The 26,799-nt window shown below is 39.2% G+C and overlaps 1 protein-coding gene across 1 annotated transcript in view; it reads left to right on the plus strand.

Annotated features, from left to right (window-relative positions):
* The window catches only part of LOC126458239 (intraflagellar transport protein 81 homolog), a 111,039-nt gene that overhangs the window by 31,227 nt on the left and 53,013 nt on the right, over window positions 1-26,799 (plus strand). Inside the window, exons 2-5 of the mRNA XM_050095139.1 lie at window positions 988-1,124; window positions 7,208-7,388; window positions 23,477-23,632; window positions 23,720-23,915. Coding sequence (XP_049951096.1) covers window positions 988-1,124; window positions 7,208-7,388; window positions 23,477-23,632; window positions 23,720-23,915 — 670 coding nt within the window. The remainder of the gene's footprint in view (window positions 1-987; window positions 1,125-7,207; window positions 7,389-23,476; window positions 23,633-23,719; window positions 23,916-26,799) is intronic.

A 26,799-nucleotide genomic window follows, 5' to 3' on the forward strand; every position in this document is an offset into this window, starting at 1 on the left:
GGAACAGTATGGTTCAGAAAAAAACATGCAAAAATATGTCAGAGTGAATGAAACAGGAAGAGTGGTCAATTTTTAGCTCTGAGAATAATTATATCGGCAGGAGCAATGTGGGACATGCAACCATGTACCAACAATCAGCACTTCGTGTTGTGCGTAAATGAGATGGTTGATACAGTATGGGTCATAAGTCAGGGCATGTGGTGTAGTTCTGGAGGTGACACACAAAACACAGCAAAGAAGAGAAAGAAAATGATGAACACTGTAAAGTAATATGTTAGAGAATAGTTACAGAGGGAAATAGTGCGGGGTAGCCGGTTGGAAGAAAAGGCATTAGTAATTCAGCACTAGAGCCCACCCGTAGCGACACACCTGATGCCTAACATCCTCTTCTCACACACTGCATTTCAAGGTAATCCGGTTTTTTATTTGAAGGAGCTATGGTATGATAGATACTTTCATGTTTCATGGATCTTTTTGCACAATAAAGCGTAATGATGTGGCACGAGTCATTTTACATTTGCATCACATATTAATTTGTTAATATGTCTATGTGCTGAGCATTTACAAGTCTTTTCCTTTTAGGAGAGGGGCTAAATCAACCCCAAATCCATATATAACCTGATGGGGCTCACTCATCAGTCCTTCTGTACTAATTATCTTCTGGCTACTGAAGACTAGCCTCTTGTTCATGCAGTAGCTCTTCATCCGCAGAAAATTTATTTGCCATAAGTTTGAGATTACTGCTTGATTTTTTTTCTTTGTGTGTGTGTGTGTGTGTGTGTGTGTGTGTGTGTGTGTGTGTGCCTGTGTTAGTTTTTGGCTTTGATAGTACGTGTTATTTATGGACCATACATCACATTTTGTATAATTCTGTTTTATGAAATTCCTTGGGATCACAAAATTAATATTGATTTTCTGTAAAACACATGCTGATTTTTATATTTTATTTGTGTTTTTTGTGACTGTAATAAGGTTTTATTTTTTCAGGTTCTAACTGATGTGTTGGCACTAATTGATACCAGCAACAAAGTTGACATTCGAACTGAAGAACCTGAGCAGACCACCATCAGGATTTTGGGAATGTTGAGAGTTTTGAAATACAAACCTGGGCCTGAAACACCAGCGTAAGATGATCTATTGTATAAAAGAGTGCATGCTTGCATGTATGAATCCAGATGCATAGTTAAGCTTATACACTGAAGATCCAAAGAAACTGGTACACCTGTCTAATATCATGTAGGGCCCCCATGAATATGCAGAAATGCCGCAACATGATGTGCCATGGAATCAACAAATGCCTGAAGTAGTGCTGGAAGGAACTGACTCCACAAACCCTGCAGGGCTGCCCATTAATTAGTAAGAGTACGAGGGAGTGGAGATCTCTTCTGAACAGCACGTTGCAAGTCATACCTGATATGCTCAATAATATTCATGTCTGGGCAGTTTAGTGGTCAGCGAAAGTGTTTAAACTCAGAACAGTGTTCCTGAAGCCACTCTGTAGCAATTCTGGGCATGTGGGGTGTCACAGTGTCTTGTTGAAATTGCCCAAGTCCTTCGGAATGCACGATGGACATGAATGGATGGAGGTGATCAGACAGGATGCTTAAATACATGTCACATGTCAGAGTTGTATCTAGACACATCAAGGGTCCCACATCACTCCAACTGCACACACCCCACACCATTACAGAGCCTCCACCAGCTTGGACAGGCCCCTGCTGACATGCAGGGACCAAGGATTCATTATGTTGTCGCCATATCCACACACGTCCATCCATTCGATACAATTTGAAACAAGACTTGTGTCGCCAGGCAACATGTTTCTAGCCATCAACAATCCAATGTCGGTGTTGATAGGCCCAGGCGAGGCGTAAAGCCGTGTCTTGTGCAGTCATCAAAGGTACATGAGTGGTCCTTCGGCTCTGAAAGCTCATATGAATGAGGTTTCATTGAATGGCTCACGCGCTGACATGTTTGATGACCCAGAATTAAATCTGCAGTAATTTGCAGAAGGGTTGCAATTCTGTCACGTTGAACAGTTCTCTTTAGTTGTCAGGTCCCATTCTTGCAGGATCTTTTTCTGGCCACAGCGATGTTGGAGATTTGATGATCTACCGGATTCCAGATATTCACGGTACATTGGTGAAATGGTTGTCCAGGAAAATGCCACTTCATCCCTACCTCAGAAATTCTGTGTCCCATTACTTGTGCGTCGACTATAATACTACGTTCAAAATCAATTAAATCTTGCTAAACTGCTATTGTAGCAGCTCTGTAACCAATGTAACAACTGTGTCAGACACTTGTTGTCTTATATAGGTGTTGCCGACCGCAGTGCCATGTTCTGCCTGTTTTCATATCCCTGTATTTGAATACACATGCTTATACCAGTTTCTTTGGCACTTCAATGTATGATAGGTTATTGGAAATACTGAAATGACAGCTTTTTTACATGCACAAGTAGAAAAAGTTACCTGTATTTGATGGAAAAAAAGTAGCAAAACTCATGCACGTGTTCTCATCAAGACTAGTGTATTTACACTTGTGTTTTACTCGTAGTATAATGTACCAGTGAAATATTCATAAATACTGAGTGACTCACTATAATAGTATTGTATGTGTTTCTTCCTGTTCAGTTCAAGGACGAATAACTACTTGTATGCCTCTTTGTATGCCTCTTTGTATGCTGTTTCTAACATGATTTAGTCTTCATGGTTTCTATAGGAATGATACATGATGTTTTATTTATTTATTTGTGTTCATTCGTTCATTCACTCATTCAATTCATTCATTCACTCATTCATCCAAGGGTCATCTTGGAATGATATGGGGTTTGTCATCATAACTGAATGAAAATAAATAGATAAAATTTTTTTGTAGAATGTAGAAGTTTACTTTCAGAGGATGGGATAAGTGGTGAGAAGTGGGCATGATGAAGAAACCATCCTTCACTATTGTACAACGTTTTTGGTAGAAACACAGTTTTGCTGCATGTATCAGAAACCCATACTAATGACTGCATAACCCTGATTGCTGCTATACCTTTGCACTAAGTCCAGTCTCTTTGGAAAATTGTCTTCACGAGCTGACAACCATGCCACTATTCCACTATTTTCCAGTCCACCTGCACATGTCGTTACCTCAGTCCATCTGAAAAACTGAGCCAACACCTCCCCCCCCCTCCCCCACTCCCAATGCCCCTCCCCCTCCTGTGATGAGTATGATGTTGAGCTCTGCTGAATGACAAAACATTATTATCATGCACTATATATGTTGGTACATGATATTTTTGCAAAAGCATTACAGAACTGTAATGTGACAAGGTGATGTAGTTATCCACTTTCCTTATGAATTTCTGCTTTGAATTCTGTGAGTAATCTTAGATTGTGTAATGTGCGTTACTTATAAACAATTTTTAGCTGCCTTTTTAAACAGATGTATTTTAGAAATCTTTTTATTCTTCGTTGGCAGTTTATTATGCAATTTTATTCCCTGGTAGAAAATCTTGTTTTTTGTTTGTTTTTCCATGGTAAATGTAAGTCCAGACTGCTGCTCTGCTGATATGCAGAACAGATTGATAGACATACTGACTTTGTGCAGTAAGGATTCCCAGTTTTTTTTAACATTTCTTTATAGTGATCCTGTCTACTACTTCTAGTTATTATCATCACAACTCCAGAATGAGATTTTCACTCTGCAGCAGAGTGTGCGCTGATATGAAACTTCCTGGCAGATTAAAACTGCGTGCTCGACCGAGACTCCAACTCGGGACCTATTTGCCTTTTGGAGATACTGGCAGAAGTAAAGCTGTGAGGACCGGGCGTGAGTCGTGCTTCGGTAGCTCAGATGGTAGAGCACTTGCCCGCGAAAGGCAAAGGTCCCGAGTTCGAGTCTCGGTCGGGCACACAGTTTTAATCTGCCAGGAAGTTTCATATCATTACAACTCTTTTCTGCAGTTTAAAAATTGTATCCAGGTTCTGTGCCTTTGATCCCCCGATAAAAACCCCATAGCTAACAACTGAGTGTGTGTAAGAGTAGTATGTCACATAAGACATTGGCTGCTATAGAGAGATGATAAAACTCTTAAGATCAAAACATGTGAATGGCGTATTTTTTATCAGTATCTGTGTGTACTCATTCCATGGTAACTGACAATCAGTATTCGCACCTAACCACCTTATGCTTATTACAACATCTATAAATTTAATATCTATGCTTAATGCAACAGAAATGTGTTCCCTCTTTATGCTGAAGTGTGTCTTGTTTGTTTTCTTTATGTTCAATGTCAATAGTTGCATATGGGGGGGGGGGGGGGCAAAATAATGGAAACTGATTAATAATTGCTGCTTGAATAATAAAAAAAAATTAATTGGAAAGAATAATTGAAATAAATTGGAAGGTACACACATCATGAAAAGGATGTTTGTTTTTTAAACTAAATACCATTTTTTGTGTTTTTGTTCTTGTTCAGGACAAACCCATTTGACCTGAACCAATATGACGTTTGGGCAAGTGTATTATCAGCAGAATCTTTTAACTTATTTAGATCATTGTTGTAGTTTAGGAAGGTAGCGTCATCTGTAAATAGCACTGTATTGGAACTTATAAAGGAGGGTAGGTCATTGATCATTACCAAAAACAAAAATGCTCCCAATACAGATTCCTGCAGAACTCCCACCTTAGTTTGTTCCTCGGTAGACTTTTCTGTGCCAATACACACAACTAGCCTACGGTTTTGGAGATAAGACTTTAGTTGTTTTAGGCTGTTCTCTGAAGCGTATAATGTCCTACGCAGTCAAATGCTTTACTCAGTTCACAGAACGTGGCATGAGCGAATCCCTTCTCCTCAAACGCATTAAGAACACATTTAAGTACAGTGTCTGTTGCGTCTACTGTTGATGATATTTTTCTAAGTCCATATTGTGCTACATTAAATATTCCAAATTTTTTAAAATGAGCAGAAAACTGATGGTAAATGATGTATTCTATTATTTTGGTCATGACTGGAACTATTGATATTGTTCTGAAACTTACAGGGTTGTCTTTGTCACCCTTTTTATACACAGGAACCACTCTAGATAATTTCAGCTACTCTGGAAAGTACCCCTCTGATAAACATTTATTTATGCAGTGAGTCAATGGATAAACAATGGAATCAATTACTTTCTTCAGCAAATTGCAAGACATGTCATAAATATCAGCACTGTCTGATGGCTTGAAGTCCCTTACTATTTTTAATACAGCACTATGCGTAACCCCAGAGAAAGTGAGAATATTATTGTAGGGCATCCCATGATAATTTTTTTCTAAGAGTTTCGATGGACTTGTATCAGGTTTACTGATGCCATTGTTCACTTCCTCGATAGATGTATTAAAATAATCATTAAACTCTTGTGGAGAGAGATTGATTTTGACCTTATGTGAGTCTTTGGCAACGCTATTTATGAGACTCCAAGCAGCTCTGCATTTATTGTTAGAAGTCTGAATGTGCTGGGCATTGTGTGACTTTTTTGCCTCAGTAACTGCTTTTTTGTAATCATTTCTCCACACTTGTTCTGTAGTAGGTTTATAGTTAACACACTGTAGATTGAACTGTCGCAGTAGGTTTTTCAGATCACGAACACTGCGCTTGTCAGTTGACATGTCAAAATTAGAATTAAGATCATTATCTGTTATATTGTCATAGTTGGTAAATCTTTTCTCAGTGAGTGCACATAAAAGGATGTCCAATTTTTCTAAGAACGCACTTCTAATACCATTGGAAGATCTGTACAATGATACTACTATTAGCTTCATACTACTTATGACCTGGCTTCAAAATTCAGTTCTTCACATAAATAATTTAGATCAAAGTTACCAGTGTTGCAGTTGATTCATCTACCAACATAAATTGCTACACCACCTCTCTTGTGAACTCTTCTGCAGTAACTGTTTGATAAACTATAATTTTTGAACTTATAAACTGGAATTTCATCTTCAGTGGCCCAATGTTCACTTAAACATTTTGTGATGAGCAGCAGTCTATACCAATTCTATTGTTATTGCATCCTGGATTTTCCATTGTTAGTTTTGGGAATTTTCTTGTTTGATATTATCCCATACCGCTTTGAACTTGATAGAAGCACCTTCTATACACTGTTCAGAAATGGGATCAGTTTTTCTTTGTACTAGTCTTCACATTTTAAATAAGCTTTATAAACAGTGTCATTCAGCTGTGCTCCTAGTTTAGAATGTATACTCTCAGGAACTCTTTCCTACAGTGAACCTGATGGCTTTTAATCATTTCTTTTATTGCTTTTATTTAGGGCTAGTTTTGAATAATGTTGAGCAAGGATACTCTAAATAAGCAAATATCCCTTATAGATAATTATCAAAATCTGTCGCACTGTTCACAGTTCATAGGACGCTCACAACATCAACAAAATTAATGTAGTAAAAGAATCTGAGGTTCATTGTTTGCTGGTGCGAAGAAGCAGAAAAGTGAGAGAAACAGAAAGTTTGTAGTGAGGAGAAGAGTCAGTTACAGCCATATTGAAAGGAATACACAATAAATTCTGAATGGATATTAAAAATCTGTCTCCACTTATTATTACAGTATTATTATTATTATTGTTGTTATTATTTTTATATGGATGGGGGAAGGCAGAAACTTAAGTTGTCTGTCATCATTTTGATTTATCATTTCCAACCTGGAATTTCCTTTATTATATTGTTCCACACATACCGTTATTTACAGTACTTTGCCTAAAATTTTTGCAAACCTATCAGTATCTGCGTGTACTCATCATATCATAGTGAAGCTAAGTGTTGGCAAAGTTTACCCACCTACTTCTGCTGCTAATCTTGTCGTATTTGGCTTTTAAAAAAATACAAAAAGATTATTTTGTATTGTGTTTCTACAGCACATTATTGTATCTGGCTTAAAGTATTTTGTCTGCCTGTTTGTTTTTTAAGCTGAATGCACATTATTGATTTAGTTTATTTTTTCTTTTTTTTAGTTATATTTGTCGGTCATGACTTGATCTGGCTGTATTACAGTTTTTTTGAAACACATCTGACTGGTTTTTGCTGTATTACCATTGTGGAACTTCCTTTTTAAAGTTGGAAAGCATTGAAGCCTGCCAATGCTAATTTTATCTTTAGAGGTTTATTTTAATAATTTTTCTTTTACTTCCAATTTTACGTGTTACATTCTCCTTCATTTTAGATCAGTATTCAGACAGGGCTTAGTCCAAGGAGACAAACACATTATTCATCCAATATTGGAATGGCTATTCCAGAATATGGAGGCTCTGAAGAAGAGGGCTTATTTATCGAAGTACCTTGTAAAGGTGGAAGTGCCTCCTGACAAACTTGCTGATCAGGATCTGGCAGCACTTTATGAGCAGGTAACAGTCAGACTCGAACTTTCAAAATTATAGGCTCCTGATGAACTATTAACTTTAAAATCATTGTCTCTCCTCCACACTTGATTGCATACGCTTACAGAATTTACACTCATTTTTCAGTGTTTCCAGATGCATTCACACAACACAATTGTCTAACTTGTTTCTCTACTCTGTTGCTGTATTCTAAGGAGTAGGGGATAGTTTTTGCTTTTGTTGAAATGCTTATGTCATTCAGTTAAATTTGGTGACAAACATTGTGGGTGGGTGTGTATATGAGGGGTGGGGGGACACAGGGGGAGGATGCCTGTGCGAAACTTTGGTAATAATGGTAGAAAATTGGTTTAAAAAATATGGCACCCAATTGTGGGTTGCTTAGTGTGCCCACTCACATAATGCCATACATTCTAAGGATATTTTAATGATCGTCATAAAACCTTTGTTTGTGTGGCCATCTTCCGCAGCATCTGTTAATGTCTGTTACTGTAGGTTATCCGTCTTGAGATGACTGCAGTCTAATTAAAAAGAATTAAACCAGACACATTTCACTTTTATTTATAAATCATTTTCTGTAGTTATTGGCGTTTCTTTACATATTCTGCTCCTTCCCGCCTTGCTAGCAGCAGTTGCTGTTGAAAGGCTCCATTTCTCATTGCACTTGGCTGTTTTTGGCATTCTGCAGTGTTTCCTACACTGCAGTGCTGGAAATATTGCAGATTGCCAAAAAATGCCAAGTGCAGATGTGAAATGAAGCCTTTCAACAGCAACCGCTGCTAGCAAGGAGGGAAGGAGCAGAATATGTAAAGGAACACGAATAATTACAGAAGATACAGATAGCCGTACCGTAAGTGCAACCACAATGGAGGGGTATCTGTTGAGAGGCCAGACAAACGTGTGGTTCCTGAAGAGGGGCAGCAGCATTTTCAGTAGTCTGAATGATTGACTGATCTGGCCTTGTAACACTAACCAAAGCAGCCTTGCTGTGCTGGTACTGCGAACGGCCGAAAACAAGGGGAAACTATGGCCATAATTTTTCCCGAGAGCATGCAGCTTTACTGTATGATTAAATGATGATGGCGTCCTCTTGGGTAAAATATTCCAAAGGTAAAATAGTCCCCCATTCGGATCTCCGGGCGGGGACTACTCAGGAGGACATCGTTATCAGGAGAAAGAAAACTGGTGTTCTACGGACCAGAGCCTGGAATGTCAGATCCCTTAATCGGGCAGGTAGGTTAGAAAATTTAAAAAAGGAAATGGATAAATTAAAGTTAGATATAGTGGGAATTAGTGAAGTTCGGTGGCAGGAGGAACAAGACTTCTGGTCAGGTGAATACAGGGTTATTAATACAAAATCAAATAGGGGTAATGCGGGAGTCAGTTTAATAATGAATAAAAAAGTAGGAGTGTGGGTAAGCTACTACAAACAGCATAGCGAACGCATTATTGTGGCCAAGATAGACACGAAGCCCATGCCTACTACAGTAGTACAAGTTTATATGCCAACTAGCTCTGCAGATGACGAAGAAATTGAAGAAATGTATGATGAAATAAATGAAATTATTCAGATAGTGAAGGGAGACGAAAATTTAATAGTCATGGGTGACTGGAGTTTGGTAGTAGGAAAAGGGAGAGAAGGAAACGTAGTATGTGAATATGGATTGGGGCTAAGAAATGAAAGAGGAAGCCGCCTGTTAGAATTTTGCACAGAGCACAACTTAATCATAGCTAACACTTGGTTCAAGAATCATAAAAGAAGGTTGTATACATGGAAGAAGCCTGGAGATGCTGACAGGTTTAAGATAGATTACATAATGGTAAGACAGAGATTTACGAACCAGGTTTTAAATTGTAAGACATTTCCAGGGGCAGATGCGGACTCTGATCACAATCTGTTGGTTATGACCTGTAGATTAAAACTGAAGAAACTGCAAAAAGGTGGGAATTTAAGGAGATGGGTCCTGGATAAACTGAAAGAACCAGAGGTTGTACAGAGATTCAGGGAGAGCATAAGGGAACAATTGACAGGAATGGGGGAAAGAAATACAGTAGAAGAAGAATGGGTAGCTTGGAGAGATGAAGTAGTGAAGGCAGCAGAGGACCTAGTAGGTAAAAAGACGAGGCCTAATAGAAATCCTTGGGTAACAGAAGAAATACTGAATTTAACTGATGAAAGGAGAGAATATAAAAATGCAGTAAATGAAGCAGGCAAAAAGGAATACAAACGTCTCAAAAACGAGATCGACAGGAAGTGCAAAATGGCTAAGCAGAGATGGCTAGAGGACAAATGTAAGGATGTAGAGGGTTATTTCACTAGGGGTAAGATAGATACTGCCTACAGGAAAATTAAGGAGACCTTTGGAGAAAAGAGAACTACTTGTATGAATATCAAGAGCTCAGACGGAAACCCAGTTTTAAGCAAAGAAGGGAAAACAGAAAGGTGGAGGGAGTATATAGAGGGCCTATACAAGGACAATGTACTTGAGGACAATATTATGGAAATGGAAGAGGGTATAGATGAAGATGAAATGGGAGATACGATACTGCGTGAAGGGTTTGACAGAGCACTGAAAGACCTGAGTCGATACAAGGCCTCGGGAGTAGACAACATTCCATTAGAACTACTGACGGCCTTGGGAGAGCCAGTCCTGACAAAACTCTGCCATCTGGTGAGCAGGATGTATGAGACAGGCGAAATACCCTCAGACTTCAAGAAGAATATAATAATTCCAATCCCAAAGAAAGCAGGTGCTGACAGATGTGAAAATTACCGAACAATCAGTTTAATAAGTCACAGCTGCAAAATACCAACGTGAATTCTTTACAGACGAATGGAAAAACAGGTAGAAGCCGACCCCGGGGAAGATCAGTTTGGATTCCGTAGAAATGTTGGAACACGTGAGGCAATACTGACCCTATGACTTACCTTAGAAGCTAGATTAAGCAAAGGCAAACCTACGTTTCTAGCATTTGTAGACTTAGAGAAAGCTTTTGACAATGTTGAGTGGAATACTCTCTTTCAAATTCTGAAGGTGGCAGGGGTAAAATACAGGGAGCGAAAGGCTATTTACAATTTGTACAGAAACCAGATGGCAGTTATAAGAGTTGAGGGGCATGAAAGGGGAGCAGTGGTTGGGAAGGGAGTGAGACAGGGTTGTAGCCTATCCCCAATGTTATCCAATCTGTATATTGAGCAAGCAGTGAAGGAAACAAATGAAAAATTCTGAGTAGGTATTAAAATCCATGGAGAAGAAATAAAAACTTTGAGGTTCGCCAATGACATTGTAATTCTGTCAGAGACAGCAAAGGACTTGGAAGAGCGGTTGAACGGAATGGACAGTGTCATGAAAGGAGGGTATAAGATGAACATCAACAAAAGCAAAACGAGGATAATGGAATGTAGTCGAATTAAGTCGGGTGATGCTGCTGGAATTAGATTAGGAAATGAGACACTTAAAGTAGTAAAGGAGTTTTGCTATTTGGGGAGCAAAATAACTGATGATGGTCGAAGTAGAGAGGATATAAAATGTAAACTGGCAATGGCACGAAAAGCGTTTCTGAAGAAGAGAAATTTGTTAACATTGAGTATTGATTTAAGTGTCAGGAAGTCGTTTATGAATGTATTTGTATGGAGTGTAGCCATGTATGGAAGTGAAACATGGACAAATGGAAGTGAAACATGGACGATAACTAGTTTAGACGAGAAGAGAATAGAAGCTTTCGAAATGTGGTGCTACAGAAGAATGCTGAGATTAGATGGGTAGATCATATAACTAATGAGGAGGTATTGAATAGGATTGGGGAGAAGAGAAGTTTGTGGCACAACTTAACTAGAAGAAGGGATCGGTTGGTAGGACATGTTCTGAGGCATCAAGGGATCACCAATTTAGTATTTGAGGGCAGTGTGGAGGGTAAAAATCGTAGAGGGAGACCAAGAGATGAATATGCTAAACAGATTCAGAAGGATGTAGGTTGCAGTAGGTACTGGGAGATGAAGAAGCTTGCACAGGATAGAGTAGCATGTAGAGCTGCATCAAACCAGTCTCAGGACTGAAGACCACAACAACAACAACAACAACAACAACAACAACAACAACTGTTTTATAAATAAAAGTGGAATGCTTCTGGTGTAATTGTTTTTAATTAGATTGCAGTCAGCTCAATATAACCTATAGTAACAGTGATTCATACCTAACTATGTTCAATATGCCTCTCCCTCTTCTTCTCCTCCCTCTCCCTCTTCTCCTCCTCCCTCTCCCTCCATCCCCTTGGCCATCTGCCCCCCTCTCCCACACAAATGATTTCGGTTTATATTTGAAGTTGATTTTACTATCAACTGAATTCTTCATGTCACTGAGTAGATGGTCAGTGATTTTTATGGCAGAGTAACTCACTCCTTCCTGTGCCACACTAAGGTACAGTTGTTTTCACACTGTGGTCGATTGTTGACCACAAACGTCAGGAGAGAGTAATTGTACTCACAAGCTTTTGACCACAAACGTCAGGAGAGAGTAATTGTACTCACAAGCTTTTAACAGTGTGCCCAAAAGTCTACACATTACCATTATTACATGCTTCTGTGGAACAAACAATTTTTTCCTCTACGACGAGTTACCCTAGAATGTAATGCCATAAGACATCAATGAATGAAATTGGAGAAGTTAGTCAATTTCTTTTACATTTTTGTCTCCAAAATGTGACACTATCAGTTGTCCAAAAGTTGCATCACTAAAACATTTGAGATGATCTGTAATATGTAACTTCAAGTTCTTATCAATATAAACAGTTAGTACTGAATTGCATGTATTATGTTCTAACTAACTTCAGCAAAAATGTGTTTGCAGAAAAGCAATTGGTAATTTTCAAGACAATTTTATTTAAGCGTTCAAGCATTGGAATCTACTCCAATTGTCATGCTTATAATACTTGCATCTTCTCTGTTTCTTTGATATGGGGAGGAAGACTATTCGTATATATCAAGAACATACCCAATATCAAACAGAGTGGGGTGGCACAATGGTTAGCACATTGGACTCACATTCAGGAGGATGATGGTTCAAACCCACGTCCTGCCATCCTGATTTAGGTTTCCTGTGATTTCCCCTAAATCGCTCCAGGAAAATGCCAGGATGGTTCCTTTGAGAGGGCATGGCTGACTTCCTTCCCCGTCCTTCCTGCTGATCTCACTGTTTGGTCCCCTTCCCCCAAATCTACCAAACAACCAACCCAATATAAATACTTCTAGTCAACCTTTAGTGATGATTCCCCATTCTGAAGATGCATTTTTAGTTAGATATGATGAAAGCTAGTTACCAGGGGGGTGTTCAAAAGTCTCTCCGCAGTTCTGTATGATTTTTAGCCGGCATGCCTTATGCCGCATTGAATGTACCGAAATGAAACTCAGTGAAATACAAGTTATTAGTTTATTGAATATTCATTTTTACTTACAAATTTTCACATTAAATGTTGAAAGTGTCCCTCCCTGTTGTTGAATACACAATTCAATTCGTCTAATCATGTTTCCAAACACAAGCTGTAACATTTCTTGTGTAACAGAAGCAGTGAAAGTGGATATTGCAGTTTTCAATTCATCAATGGATTTTGGATGGTTTTTATAGACAGTTGCTTTTGCTGCACACCAGAAGAAAAGGTCAGGTGTTGTTAGGTCAGGCAATCATGGAGTTAAAAGTCCCTGTGAAATTATGCGATCATCAAAAATATCAGCATGCTGTGACATTGAAATGCGAGCTGTATGCGCAGTTGCACCATCTTGTTGAAAATAACCATTCAGTATTTAACTTAACAGAAGTTCTCCTATGAATGGGTACAGAATATCACTGCAGTATTGTTGTGCATTTATTGTTTAATTGAAAAACCCAGGCAGGCGAACAATCATATGGCATGCGCAACTAACAATCATATGGATACGGCACTGCGGAGGGACTTTTTGAACACCCCGTACCATAATATTTGACCTTTTGTAGCAGAATACTGAAAACTGCAGAATCAAATGCTTTTGACAAGTCACAGAAGATACAAATTGCAATATCTTGTCATTCAAATTTTGTGTAATGTGATTTGTGAATTGAAAAATAATGTGTTGTGTGGAGGGACCGTTTTGAAATCCAAATTGAGATTAAGTATCTTGTTTTGAGAGAGATGTGTTACAGTTCCCGTATACATAATTTTTTTCAGTTACTTTGAAAATGAGATAAGTAGTGAGAACAGTTAGTAATTTTGTGTAAAAACAGTAACTTCTCTTTTTCAATAGAATTTTATTTTCATTTTCAACCAAACAAGCTTCACATTGAGTTATTGTTGGTCCTAGTTTCAAGATAAACAACACTGAATTACCAGCTGAAGGTGATTTACTGCAGATGTTACACTGTAGTGAAATGTGAGTTAGGCAGAGTCATAATGTTCAATATTGTGTCATTCACTCTTCAGTGTCATGTTCAGTGTTGTGATATCTCCTGTCATATTAAAACTATGTACCAAAATGGGAGTCAAACCTACACTCATACTTTACCAACTGAGCTATCCATGCATGACTTGTTAGCCATCTTTGCAGCTTCAGTTCCTGCCTGTGCCCTTCCTACTTTTGAAGTTGTACATAAGTTGTACTAAGTACCTCACAAGACCAGCACCTTGAAAGAAGGGATATTTTGGTGAATGGCTGAGCCACTGCCTGGGGTTGGTTTCCAGAATTAATCTTTCTCTGTGTAGTGTTATATGTATTGTTGTGAAACTTGCTGGCATGAAGTAGTGCCTGGATAGCTCAGTTGGTGAAAGCACTGCCCCAAAAGAAAATGATCTAGGTTTGTGTACTAGTCTGTCAGTGAGTTTTAATACATCTGGATATTTCACTAATAATCTTGTCTTGTCACCTTCAATGGCTGCCCTTGTTACAATAAAGGGACAACACCCAGAAAACAAGAATTCCTGGCTGATTTAATAGTGGGAGTAATATTAACAATCTGTCTGTCAAGAGGGGTTATCAGGGTACCCACCAAATAAATTTTGTTGAAAAACTTCACTCAGATGTTGTTTAATCCCATGAAGTGAGAGGAAACCTTCATATCATATGTGAAAATATATGACACTCATCCTCGGTGTTGATGCATGTTACAGGCTGCATAACACAATTATTCTTTCAAACACATTGATAACCTTTTAAATGTTACTAGTAAAGATAAGTCATAAAATATTGTATTAACTCTGCAATGTTCTGTTTGGGCGTGTTACATAGCCATATGCACACACACACCCCTATCCCCTGCACACAAACAAAACAAAAGAAAGAGCAATGCTCTTAGTGAAGAATTTAAGGATGAATAATAAACATGGATCAGTAGCATAAATAGTTGAAATATAATAGTAGAAGTGATGGTGGTAGTAATGGTAATTACAGTTCCAATTCCACATCATAAATCATTCCTCAGTTAGGCCTTTTGAGAGCCTTTGATTGTTATATAGGTTGTTTCAGCAGAAACAGGCATATCTAAATGGTCCATTTACAGTACGCAGCTGTCTTAATAAAGCAATTCCTGAAGAATCTGTTGCCAGGATACTTGGACAATATTTCTTCGGCAACAAGGGCTGGAATATACTTGCAAAATGATAGAGCATCAGCATTTACTTAATGAGCAATGGCGTAGTACCTCAATTGTGCCCATCCTAGCAGCTGAATCACTTGCACCAGTCTTCTGTCATGGCCTCCTGGTCACCTGACACTTTTGCTCTGTAATGTTGTCTATGGGACTTCTTAAAGATCCAAGCTTACAAGTGAAAAACTTGCTAACAACGTTAAAGAGGAATGCATGTTCCATCTCCATCAGCAATACACCACTGTTGGGTTGAACTATAAAATGCATTGAAGTTGGCAATAACATTTTTAAATACGAATTATGAAACACAAGAAGTAATGATCTAATTGAAATAAATGGTTGTAGGTCCATCATAAGTTACATTTAGAAGTTAGTTTTCTTTATTTTTTGTGATTAGTTTCAGACAACTGTGTCCATTTTCAAAACGTGTATCATAAATGTGACAATGTAGGCGATGGCCTATATACAGAAACTGCCCCTGCCATGATGATCAAAGTGGCAAAATGTGGTGTATTTACTGTTGTTGAGTCGGCCACTGTGCCACTTTGATTATCACTCCAGGGGCAATTTTTGTACATAGGCTATCGGCTACATTGTCATATTTATGATACAGATGGCTAGAAAAAGTGGACACAGGTGTGTGAAGCTAATCACAAAAGAAGGGAAAACTAACTTCTCAATGCAACTTATGATGGAGCTACAACAATTTATTTCCATTATAGAACAATTTGCAGACCTATATTTCATCTGCAGTATGCTAAAAGTTTGTAAGTAATGACCTTTAATTTATTGCCAGTTGCACTGTTGCCATTCCTGGAAATTTCAAATAACTTTCTCTTGGAAATGATTGAAAGTTGACCATATGTCTTTATATGATGACCCATTCATAATGGTCTATTCTGGGGCCTTTCAATGTAGCTCCACATACATTAAATCTGTGTCTATAGTCTGAAAACTACTGTAAAGTGTATGGCAGAGGGTACAGGTACCAGTTATTAGGGAATGTGAAAACTATGGTTGCTGAAATGCCTTTGTGTGCACTATAATTAGTCTAATCTTGTCCTTGTGATCTCTATGGAGTTGTTGTACATTCCTATATTCACCACTTAAAGTTGGTTCTAGCAACTTTGTATATAGGCTTTCATGGGATAGTTGGCATCCATCTTCAAGCATCTGCCAGTTCAATTTTTCAACATCGCTGTGGTCCCCAAGTTCTGAGTTGAATGGAAGGCCTTAACCAGAGACTGTGAAGGTTCTGTGACAAGCTAGACAACGACTTCATAGACTTGCCCCTTAGGGTTGAGAATTGCATGGACCCCCTAAATGGGTCAGATATTGACTACACATCAGAGGTGGCTACCGAGGTAGCTAACTGTGTGTGGGTTGCACACAAGGGTTTCTTAGATAAAGTAACTCTCTATCCAGTCCAAATTACAGTAGCGGTAGAAGATCCAGAAGTGTCAGTTAAGATCCAAAGAAATGCCCCTACAGGAGAGAATATTAAAATCGAAATGGTTAACCATTGAAGCGTTTGCAACACTGTGTCAGAATCTGAAGCACTTTAAAGTGCCCTGTTACCATTGCCCTTCTTTGTAATTAGTTGATATCCCCTGTTAGTTCTATTTAATATGTGGTTCACACACTTGAGCAATATTATAGGGGAGGTTGCAAGAACGTTTTCTATGCAATCACCTTTGTAAACTGATTGCATTTCCCTCATATTATACCAGTGCCAGTATGCCACTTGCTTTACTCATTAGTGAGCCTATGTGATCATTACATTTCATATTCCTACCAATTCTTACTCCCAAGTAGTTGTATGAATTGACAGCTTTGAACTGTGACTCTTTCATATTGTAGTTTTTAGATTTTATGAAATGCTCAGTTTTACATTTCTGAACATTTAAAATAAGTTGCCATTTAGCATCTGTTTCAAATCTTATCAAAAACTAGCTGAATATTTGTGCAGCTTTTTTCAGACAGTACTTCATTGTAAATAGCTGCACAATCTGCTAAAAGCATGAGTTTACTGTTAATATTGCCTGCAGGCTTGTTAATATACAACATGGACACTAATAGTCCCAACACACTTTCCTAGGTACACCTGAAGTTACTTCTGCATCTGTCAATAACTCCATCCAAGATAGTGTGCTGTGTTCTCTCTGCCAAGAAATCCTTGACCTAGTCACAAATTTTGCATGCTACCGAACATGATTGTAATTTCAGTACTGAGTTAGATTGTTTTCTGAAATCAAAAAATAATACATCTACCTGACTGCCTTGATTGACGATTTTCAGTATGTCATGTGAGAACAGTGTGAGCTGGGCTTCACGTGATCAATGTTTTTTAGATCTGAACTGGTTGGCATCGAGGAGGTCATTGTGTTCGGGATACTTCATTATATTTGAGCTCTCAGAATATGTTCTAAAATTTTACAACAAAGGGATGTCAAGGATGATGGCAGCTGTCTGTATCACTTCACTACCCTCTTGTATACAGGTGTGACCTGTGCTGCTTCCAGCTGCTGGGCACAGGTTTTTGTGTGAAGGATGTACAATGGATTGTAATTAACAAAGCAGCTCACTCGGCTGCAAACTGGGTATAAAATCTGATAGGGATTCCATCAGGTTCTGGGACATTATCCAATTTTAACAGTTTCAGCTGTTTCGCAACACAGGGCTCAGTCTTGAATACCTTATTGTTCTTCTTATATATTAATGACTTGCCATTCTATTTTCATGAAGATGTAAAGCTAGTTCCTTTTGTTGATGGTACAAGTATAGTAATCACATCCAAAAAACAGGAATTAGCTGAGTAATTTATAAATAATGTCTTTCAGAAAATTACTAAGTGGTTCTCTACAAATGAACCCTATTAAATTTTGAGAAAACACAGTATATACAATTCTGTAGATCAACATTATTGAGTTAGGTTTAGCTACTTATGCTATCAGAGTTATTGCAAATTTTAGTGATAAACATATCTGTAAATGCCTGTCTATGCCTGTTTTCATTCACTGCTTTTATGTGGTATCATACACTCCTGGAAATGGAAAAAAGAACACATTGACACCGGTGTGTCAGACCCACCATACTTGCTCCGGACACTGCGAGAGGGCTGTACAAGCAATGATCACACGCACGGCACAGCGGACACACCAGGAACCGCGGTGTTGGCCGTCGAGTGGCGCTAGCTGCGCAGCATTTGTGCACCGCCGCCGTCAGTGTCAGCCAGTTTGCCGTGGCATACGGAGCTCCATCGCAGTCTTTAACACTGGTAGCATGCCGCGACAGCGTGGACGTGAACCGTATGTGCAGTTGACGGACTTCGAGCGAAGGCGTATAGTGGGCATGCAGGAGGCCGGGTGGACGTACCGCCGAATTGCTCAACACGTGGGGCATGAGGTCTCCACAGTACATCGATGTTGTCGCCAGTGGTCGGCGGAAGGTGCACGTGCCCGTCGACCTGGGACCGGACCGCAGCGACGCACGGATGCACGCCAAGACCGTAGGATCCTACGCAGTGCCGTAGGGGACCGCACCGCCACTTCCCAGCAAATTAGGGACACTGTTGCTCCTGGGGTATCGGCGAGGACCATTCGCAACCGTCTCCATGAAGCTGGGCTACGGTCCCGCACACCGTTAGGCCGTCTTCCGCTCACGCCCCAACATCGTGCAGCCCGCCTCCAGTGGTGTCGCGACAGGCGTGAATGGAGGGACGAATGGAGACGTGTTGTCTTCAGCGATGAGAGTCGCTTCTGCCTTGGTGCCAATGATGGTCGTATGCGTGTTTGGCGCCGTGCAGGTGAGCGCCACAATCAGGACTGCATACGACCGAGGCACACAGGGTCAACACCCGGCATCATGGTGTGGGGAGCGATCTCCTACACTGGCCACACACCACTGGTGATCGTCGAGGGGACACTGAATAGTGCACGGTACATCCAAACCGTCATCGAACCCATCGTTCTACCATTCCTAGACCGGCAAGGGAACTTGCTGTTCCAACAGGACAATGCACGTCCGCATGTATCCCGTGCCACCCAACGTGCTCTAGAAGGTGTAAGTCAACTACCCTGGCCAGCAAGATCTCCGGATCTGTCCCCCATTGAGCATGTTTGGGACTGGATGAAGCGTCGTCTCACGCGGTCTGCACGTCCAGCACGAACGCTGGTCCAACTGAGGCGCCAGGTGGAAATGGCATGGCAAGCCGTTCCACAGGACTACATCCAGCATCTCTACGATCGTCTCCATGGGAGAATAGCAGCCTGCATTGCTGCGAAAGGTGGATATACACTGTACTAGTGCCGACATTGTGCATGCTCTGTTGCCTGTGTCTATGTGCCTGTGGTTCTGTCAGTGTGATCATGTGATGTATCTGACCCCAGGAATGTGTCAATAAAGTTTCCCCTTCCTGGGACAATGAATTCACGGTGTTCTTATTTCAATTTCCAGGAGTGTATTTTGGGGTAATTCATCCCTAAGAGAAGTAGTATTCATTGCACAAAAATGTGTAATCAGAATAATATCTGGAGCCACCCAAGGTCACCTTGCAGACATTTATTTAAGAAACTCAGGATATTCACAGCACCTTTCAATACATATATCCACATATGTAATTTGTTGTTAATAACCCACCCCAATTCAAAAATAATGTAAAGTGCAAAGCTACAACACTAGAAGAAAGGATGATCTTCACTATTCTACTGGTTTAAATCTGACTTTGGCACAGAAACGGGTGAATTATGCTGTCACAAAGTGAAAGCTTGTGTTAAACTGACACGTACAATAATTACAAAATTATCTGTGGAACAAGTATTAATGTAATGTAACACCACTAACACAAATATATATTTCATTCATCTTTGCAGTGCTACAAGAATCAAAGTATGGCATTGTTCCTCCTGGGTTTTCCTTTGTAAAGGAACATTTGAATTAAGTGTTTCTGCTTTTGCTTTGCTACCCTCATTTTTAGATCCTTCTTTGTCCGCCAGTGTTTGGACACTAACTTTGGAGCTAATAATAGCCCTTACACGTGACCAGAATTTCTTCAGGTTTTGTGAAAGATCTTTAAACAAGATTGTCTCTCAGGCTTCATATACTGTCTCTTGATAGCCAAATGCGCTTCATTCAGCATATCTCTCTCTCTCTCTCTCTCTCTCTCTCTCTCTCTCTCTCTCTCTCTCTCTCTCTCTGTGCTTTGTGTTACACCTATTATGCAGTAGTCTCTGTTTCTTGAGAGAAGTTTCTTTACAATGATTGTATATCATGGAGGGTCCCTCCCACAATGAACTGTTGCAGTAGGTACATATCTATCAAGTGCATGGTCAGCTATTCTTTTAAACGTGAATCATAGCTTCTCTACATACTTCTGTCCTGAGCTAAAAGTTTTAAGTTCCTCATTGATATATGACATTAATACTTCTTTATCTAGTTTACTGAACATATAAATTTTTCTACTTGTTGTAGTTGCCCTTTGTAACTTGATCGTTGTTATTGCTACAACTGCCTTGTGGTTACTGATGCAAGTTTCATTGTGAGCAACCTCTTCTTATGTGTGGGATTCCATACTATTTGTTCTAAGTAGTTTAGTGATGTTTCACAGGATGTCTTGTCACGCCTGCTACTAAACTGTAATTATCCCAATTCATTGTTGGATGATGAAAGCCTTCTCCGATGATTACAGTACGATAGGAAAACTTACGTACTAGTGAGCTGATGTTTTCTCTGAATTTATCGGTTACATCAGACAATAAGTGTAGTGGTCGATAGCAAGCTCTGGTTCTAATTTTATGCCCGCCACTGATCCTGAGTCTTGCCCAAACAGTCTTGCATCCAGCTTCAATTTCTACCTTGGGGAATTTGAATTTCATGTCTACTGCAACAAATACAGCACCTCCATTTCTTATTATCTTATCCTATCGATATACGTGTAATTTCCCTCCAAAAATATCACTACTGTCTATTTTGTGTATTATCCAGCTTTTCTGTATCTAATACTATTTGAGCTTCACTTCATTTTAGGAATGCTTCAAACCCTGGCACATTGTTGTAAATGTTTCAGCAGTTAACCATTTGGATTTTAATATTCTCTCATGTGGGGGGGGGGGGGGGGGGCATTTCCTTGGACCTTAACTGACACTTCTGGGTCTTCTGCAGCTATCGTAGTCTGGACTGGATGGAGGGATGCCTAATTTTAAAAAAAAATCTTATGTGCCCCCTGGGTAGCAGACTCTAAAATGTAGTGCACATGTGACCTATTTAGGGGGACCCTGCAATTCTCAGCCATATGGGGCAAGTCTAGGAAGTCACAGCCTAGCTTGTCAACAGAACCTTTACAGTCCCAGGTTCAAGCCTTTCACTCAGTTCAGAACCAGGGGGCCATGATTTGTTCTGGGGACAATGCTGCAGATTCTGAGCTTTGTTGAATCTCCTTGAGCAAGGCTTGTACATTTAATTAACAGGAAAGCCACTATTTTGAAAAAAAAAAAAAAAATTGGTGCTTCTTCTGTTATATTTAATAGCTATTGGGTGTCTCCTACTGATAACTTAATATTTACAGTATTATGTTGGTATTTCTCAAAGAAAATAGGTACACTGTGTGATCAAAAGTATCCAGACACCTTGCTGAAAATGACTTACAAGTTCATGGTAATGCTGGAATGCTGGAATTCAGTATGTTGTTGGTCCACCCTTAGCCTTGATGACAGCTTCCACTCTTGCAGGCATATGTTCAATCAGGATCTGGAAAGTTTGTTGAGATATCAATGTTGGTTGGTGAGGCCTGGCATGAAGTCAGCATTCCAAAATATCGCAAAGGTGTTCTATAGGATTCAAGCCAGGACTCGGAGCAGGCCAGTCCATTACAGGGATGTTATTGTCGTGTAACCACTCCGCCACAGGCCGTGCATTATGAACAGGAGCTTGATTGTGTTGAAAGATGCAATCACCATCCCCAAATTGCTCTTCAACAGTGGGAAGCAAGAAGGTGCTTAAAACAATCAATGTAGGCCTGTGCTGTGTTAGTGCCACGCAAAACAAGGGGTGCAAGCCCCCTCCATGAAAAACAGGATCACACCATAACACCACTGCCTCTGAGTTTTACTGTTGGCACTACACATGCTGGCAGATGACATTCACTGGGCATTCGCCATACACACACACACCCTGCCATCGGATCACCACATTGTGTACCGTGATTCGTCACTCCACACAACATTTTTACACTGTTCAATTATCCAATGTTTACGCTCCTTACACCAAATGAGGTGTCGTTTGGCATTTACCAGCGTGATGTGTGGCTTATGAGCAGCTGCTCAACCATGAAATCCAAGTTTTCTCACCTGCTGCCTAACTGTCATAGTACTTGCAGTGGATCATGATGCAGTTTGGAATTCCTGTGTGATGGTCTGGATAGATGTCTGCTTCTTACACATTAGGACCATCTGCAACTATCAGCGGTCTCTGTCAGTCAACAGACGAGGTTGGCCTGTACACTTTTGTGCTGTATGTGTCCCTTCATGTTTCCACTTCACTATCACTTCGGAACCAGTGGACCTAGGGATGTTTAGGAGTGTGGAAATCTCACAGACAGACTTATGATACAAGTGACACCCAATCACCCGACCATGTTCGAAGTCCTTGAGTTCCGAGGAGCGCCCCGTTCTGCTCTCTCACAGTGTCTAATGACTACTGAGATCGCTGATATGGAGTACCTGGCAGTAGGTGGCAGCAAAATGCACCTAATATGAAAAACATATGTTTTGGAGGGTGTCTGGATACGTTTGATCACTGTTACTTGTCATGCATCTCAGTGACTACTACTACTTTATTTATCACTATACAGCTTTTCTAAAACATACATCTTAATCTTCAAGTGAGGATTTTATTTAGTTTATGCACAGTATAACATGATGTATTTTGGTGTGCAAAATTTAATATTGTCCGTCCTAGTTACTCGGATCAAAATAAAGTAAAAGCAGCTGCATGCAAGAGATTAGAAGCCTGCATGATACTGATGTTTCATGGATATGTAAGTAACGTGTTTTATTTTGATGAATTTGGCAAAAATGCCAGACCTCTGCAATTAACTTGAAAATAGTAGGCTGTGGATGCAATTAGCATTATTTTATCTTATTACTCTTGCAAAAAAATGTAAATTCATTATAAATGGAATTGCATACATGTTCTTACCTTTTTAGAACCTGATACATTTTATTATTATTGAAATAACTGGGGATACTGCAAGAAAAAATAGTTCAAAACAAAAATGTAGAAGTCCATAAACCAAAGGAATTTCACTACCTGAAAATGGAAACAGAAGTTTAAAACATGTGATAAGAATAAATTAATGTTAAGTGAATGGTCATAGTATCAGTTTGATAAGGTATACAAAGTAATTAAAACATCTGATACATTCATTATAAATTTCACTGCTGAATATTATTTATTGCTCTGCTTTACTGACTGTATGTTTATTTCTGAAAGTATGAGAATCTCATTGAAGATTTTAAAGCAGTTCACAAAGAAAGTGAAGTGTTGAAGAAGAGTGCAAATTCAATAGCAGAGCTGCGCACTGACATAGAAGCAATGGAGAAGGAGAAGGAAATTGTCTTGAAAAGAATAGAAAGAATGGAAAGAAAGGTATGAAATGTTACACTACACTGCATTTATCTGTCAGTTTTTTGTGTAACTAAAAGGTAAAAGACTTTTATTTCTTTTGTGGATCAGATTGAAAATTTGCCAACCAGAGATGCTATGCTTGAAGCAGCTCACGCCCTGAGGCTGGAGCGTGAGAGGGAAAAGGAGCTGGAATTACAGAAACATGAACAGCAAACTATTTTGCATCACACTGAACAACGGGCTCAGAGATTGCAGAAGCAATTGAAAGAGCTTAGACAATCAGCAGTTGGAGCAACACCAAAAGGTATGAGGTTCCGAATTATATTAAAGGTACCAGTGTACAAAAATCAATATGCTTATAAGGATTATGAATTGTAACAGAATTGGTGTTCATTCACTGTTCTTTTCATCCATTCATTCATCATTTTTCTTATATTTTGTCAAGAAAGTAGATCTCCAGGGTTTGGAAAAAGTCACAGTCTATATTAACAAAAGAGGAGTGACTTGTAGGAACCTAATCCGTACACAGTATTAACAGTGTATTTCACTATAGAGTTTAGTGCTATTTGTGCTCACAACAGATGTATGTGGAAGATGGTATTGAATCTTAACCTTCCAGAGGAAGAACTGTCTTTGTTGAAACCTAAGGGAAAACTGAGAAGACAAAGAAAAGGTGTAGAGAGTTGGTGAATCTCTTTACATGCAGTTCAGTAGTTCTCATGTATATCCACAAGCTATTAACATAGTGTACACTAACAATGAAATAAAAGAAGTAGACAGCAGTAAGTTTTTGGGGCTGTAGATACAGCACAATTTTAACTGCAAAACCGATACTCCACAATTAATGAAGCCTATACTTCAGTTACAGTTGCCATATGCATGATTACTGCTCTAGGTGAACTGAAAATGAAGAAACTAGTCTATTCTTCGTATTTTCCAGTGACTAATGAGTTGCAGAATATGTTTTTTGTGGGAACTCCTTGTACAGTGATGGTTTTTCAAAATACAGATGTGTGTTATGAAAATTGTTCCTGATCTTAGTACTAGAACATCCTGCAGATATCTCTTCAAAAAACGTGATATATTGACAACTGCCACACAATACATATATTTTTCATTGTGAATAAATCTGCTTCAGTTGTACGTGACAGATCCTTTATTTGGATAAAATCATACACGACTTGGGTTTCAAGATGTAAATCCAATCTTCAGGTGCTATGCAAGACAAGGTTCTTCACAAAATTAACTAACAGTAAAAGAGCCTATTACAAATTTGAACATCAGGTTATGCCTGGACTGCATACGAGGAAGTCATACCAGTCATTTGAAAAATCCAACAAATTGTGAGGCATTAAAAGGTTCTCTGAGTCAACCAGTACCACACGGATAAACAGGGCTAACCAAAAAAACATTAATGCAACGTCAAATAAAGCACGCATTACTAGCATAATGTAACCTATGAACCAACTTAGAACAACTAGACATGTGGCATAGTCTTAAGAAATTACACTGAAGGCACAAAAGCCATAGAATGTCAATTTGTGAACCTCAGAAGTGTCTGACCACATAAGTGCCTAGCCCATCACATATCACAGAAGCCCAGCAAGACTGCTCAACAGACTGATGTGTGAACCAAATGAAAGTCTTGTGTCCTGTGTACACTTGTAAGTCAGAGAGTGGTTGCCATTGGAACTAATATCAAGGGCTAGAGATGCTGCTGAAGAAATCATAGGCTGCACCACCATGTTTCCTCCCAAATGCCATGCTACTAATAGTGCTAATACCATCTTACTTGGGCCGAGCAAGGTAGAGCAGTGGTTAGCACAGTGGACTCACATTCGGGAGGACGATGGTTCAATCTCACTTCCGGCCATCCTGACTTAGGTTTTCTGTGATTTCCCTAAATCACTCCAGACAAACGCCGGGATGGTTCCTTTGAAAGGGCATGGCTGACTTCCTTCCCCATCCTTCCCTAATCCGATGAGACCGAAGACCTCGCTCTCTGGTCCCCTACCCCACAACCACCCAACCCATCCACTTTACTTATGAATGGCCGTATCTAAAATAGGCCTAGTAAGGAGCAAACAATAAAAGCAAGACATACAATGTACACTGCAATTGTCAACAAATAAAAACAATAAAAATGTGTAATGAAATTGTCAAGAAATAAAATTAATAAAACCTTAGTACAAAGTATAAAATTCATAAAACTGTAGTATAAAATATAAAAGGGGGCAGACTGACGTACAACCCACAAAACATAATAGTGGAAGATAAGCAATATACAGAGTACATCATATGATGAATGTAAGGTTGTGGATGCAGATAGTGCAACACAACTTATAGGGTAACCTATACAATCATAGCGCATAAAATTTCCAGTAACAGAGAAACCAGCATGACTAGTAAAGTAAACACATAAAAATATACATAATTCCAGAATTTCACCTTAGGTACTACTCTGAGTAGTGATATATTATGTACAGCCACAGCCTGTTAAAAGAAAACTTGACAATAGTAAATATGTACATAGCTGCAGAGTTACACATTATGTATTAAGCTGAAGAACAATGTGTATGTACAACCCATTAACTAGTGAGATGTTTGATCTCTGTGGGCATTATCCCTATTGTTTATGTACCTAAAAATAATGGGCAGTGTTGGATCCATCATGAGGAGTGTGTAGTTTTTCCATATAATAATGGTGGTAATTATGGTATTTGATGCCCACAGTGTGAAGATAGATATATCAGACTCAAAGGGTGAAGTTTTCAGACTAGGTTTAGAGAATATTGTGCCACTCATAATCTGAAGTCAGCTTTAGTGGTGCATTTGGCATGTAATAAGCAAAGCCTGCATAACATTAAAGATGGTTTAGGACTTTTTTTTTGCAAAACTAGGTTGAAATTTTCTTTTAATGGCTTGTAAGTAATATATTGCTCCTCAGGTTAGTACCTAATGAGTAACTCTGCTGCTGTGTTTATATTTAGTGTTTTTAGGAGTTTAGTTTACTGATCACTCTGGTTTCTCTGCTACTGGAGATTTTGTCTGCTATGATTATGTAGGTTATTCTATACATGGTGTTGCACTATCTGCAATCGTAATGTTGTGTGTAATGACATTTCTTCCACTATTATGTTTTATGTCTGGTATGTGTCAGTTTGGCCCCGTATAGATTTTATACTACA

Source organism: Schistocerca serialis, chromosome 2 (genome assembly GCF_023864345.2).
Source record: "Schistocerca serialis cubense isolate TAMUIC-IGC-003099 chromosome 2, iqSchSeri2.2, whole genome shotgun sequence".
Taxonomy (NCBI): domain Eukaryota; kingdom Metazoa; phylum Arthropoda; class Insecta; order Orthoptera; family Acrididae; genus Schistocerca; species Schistocerca serialis.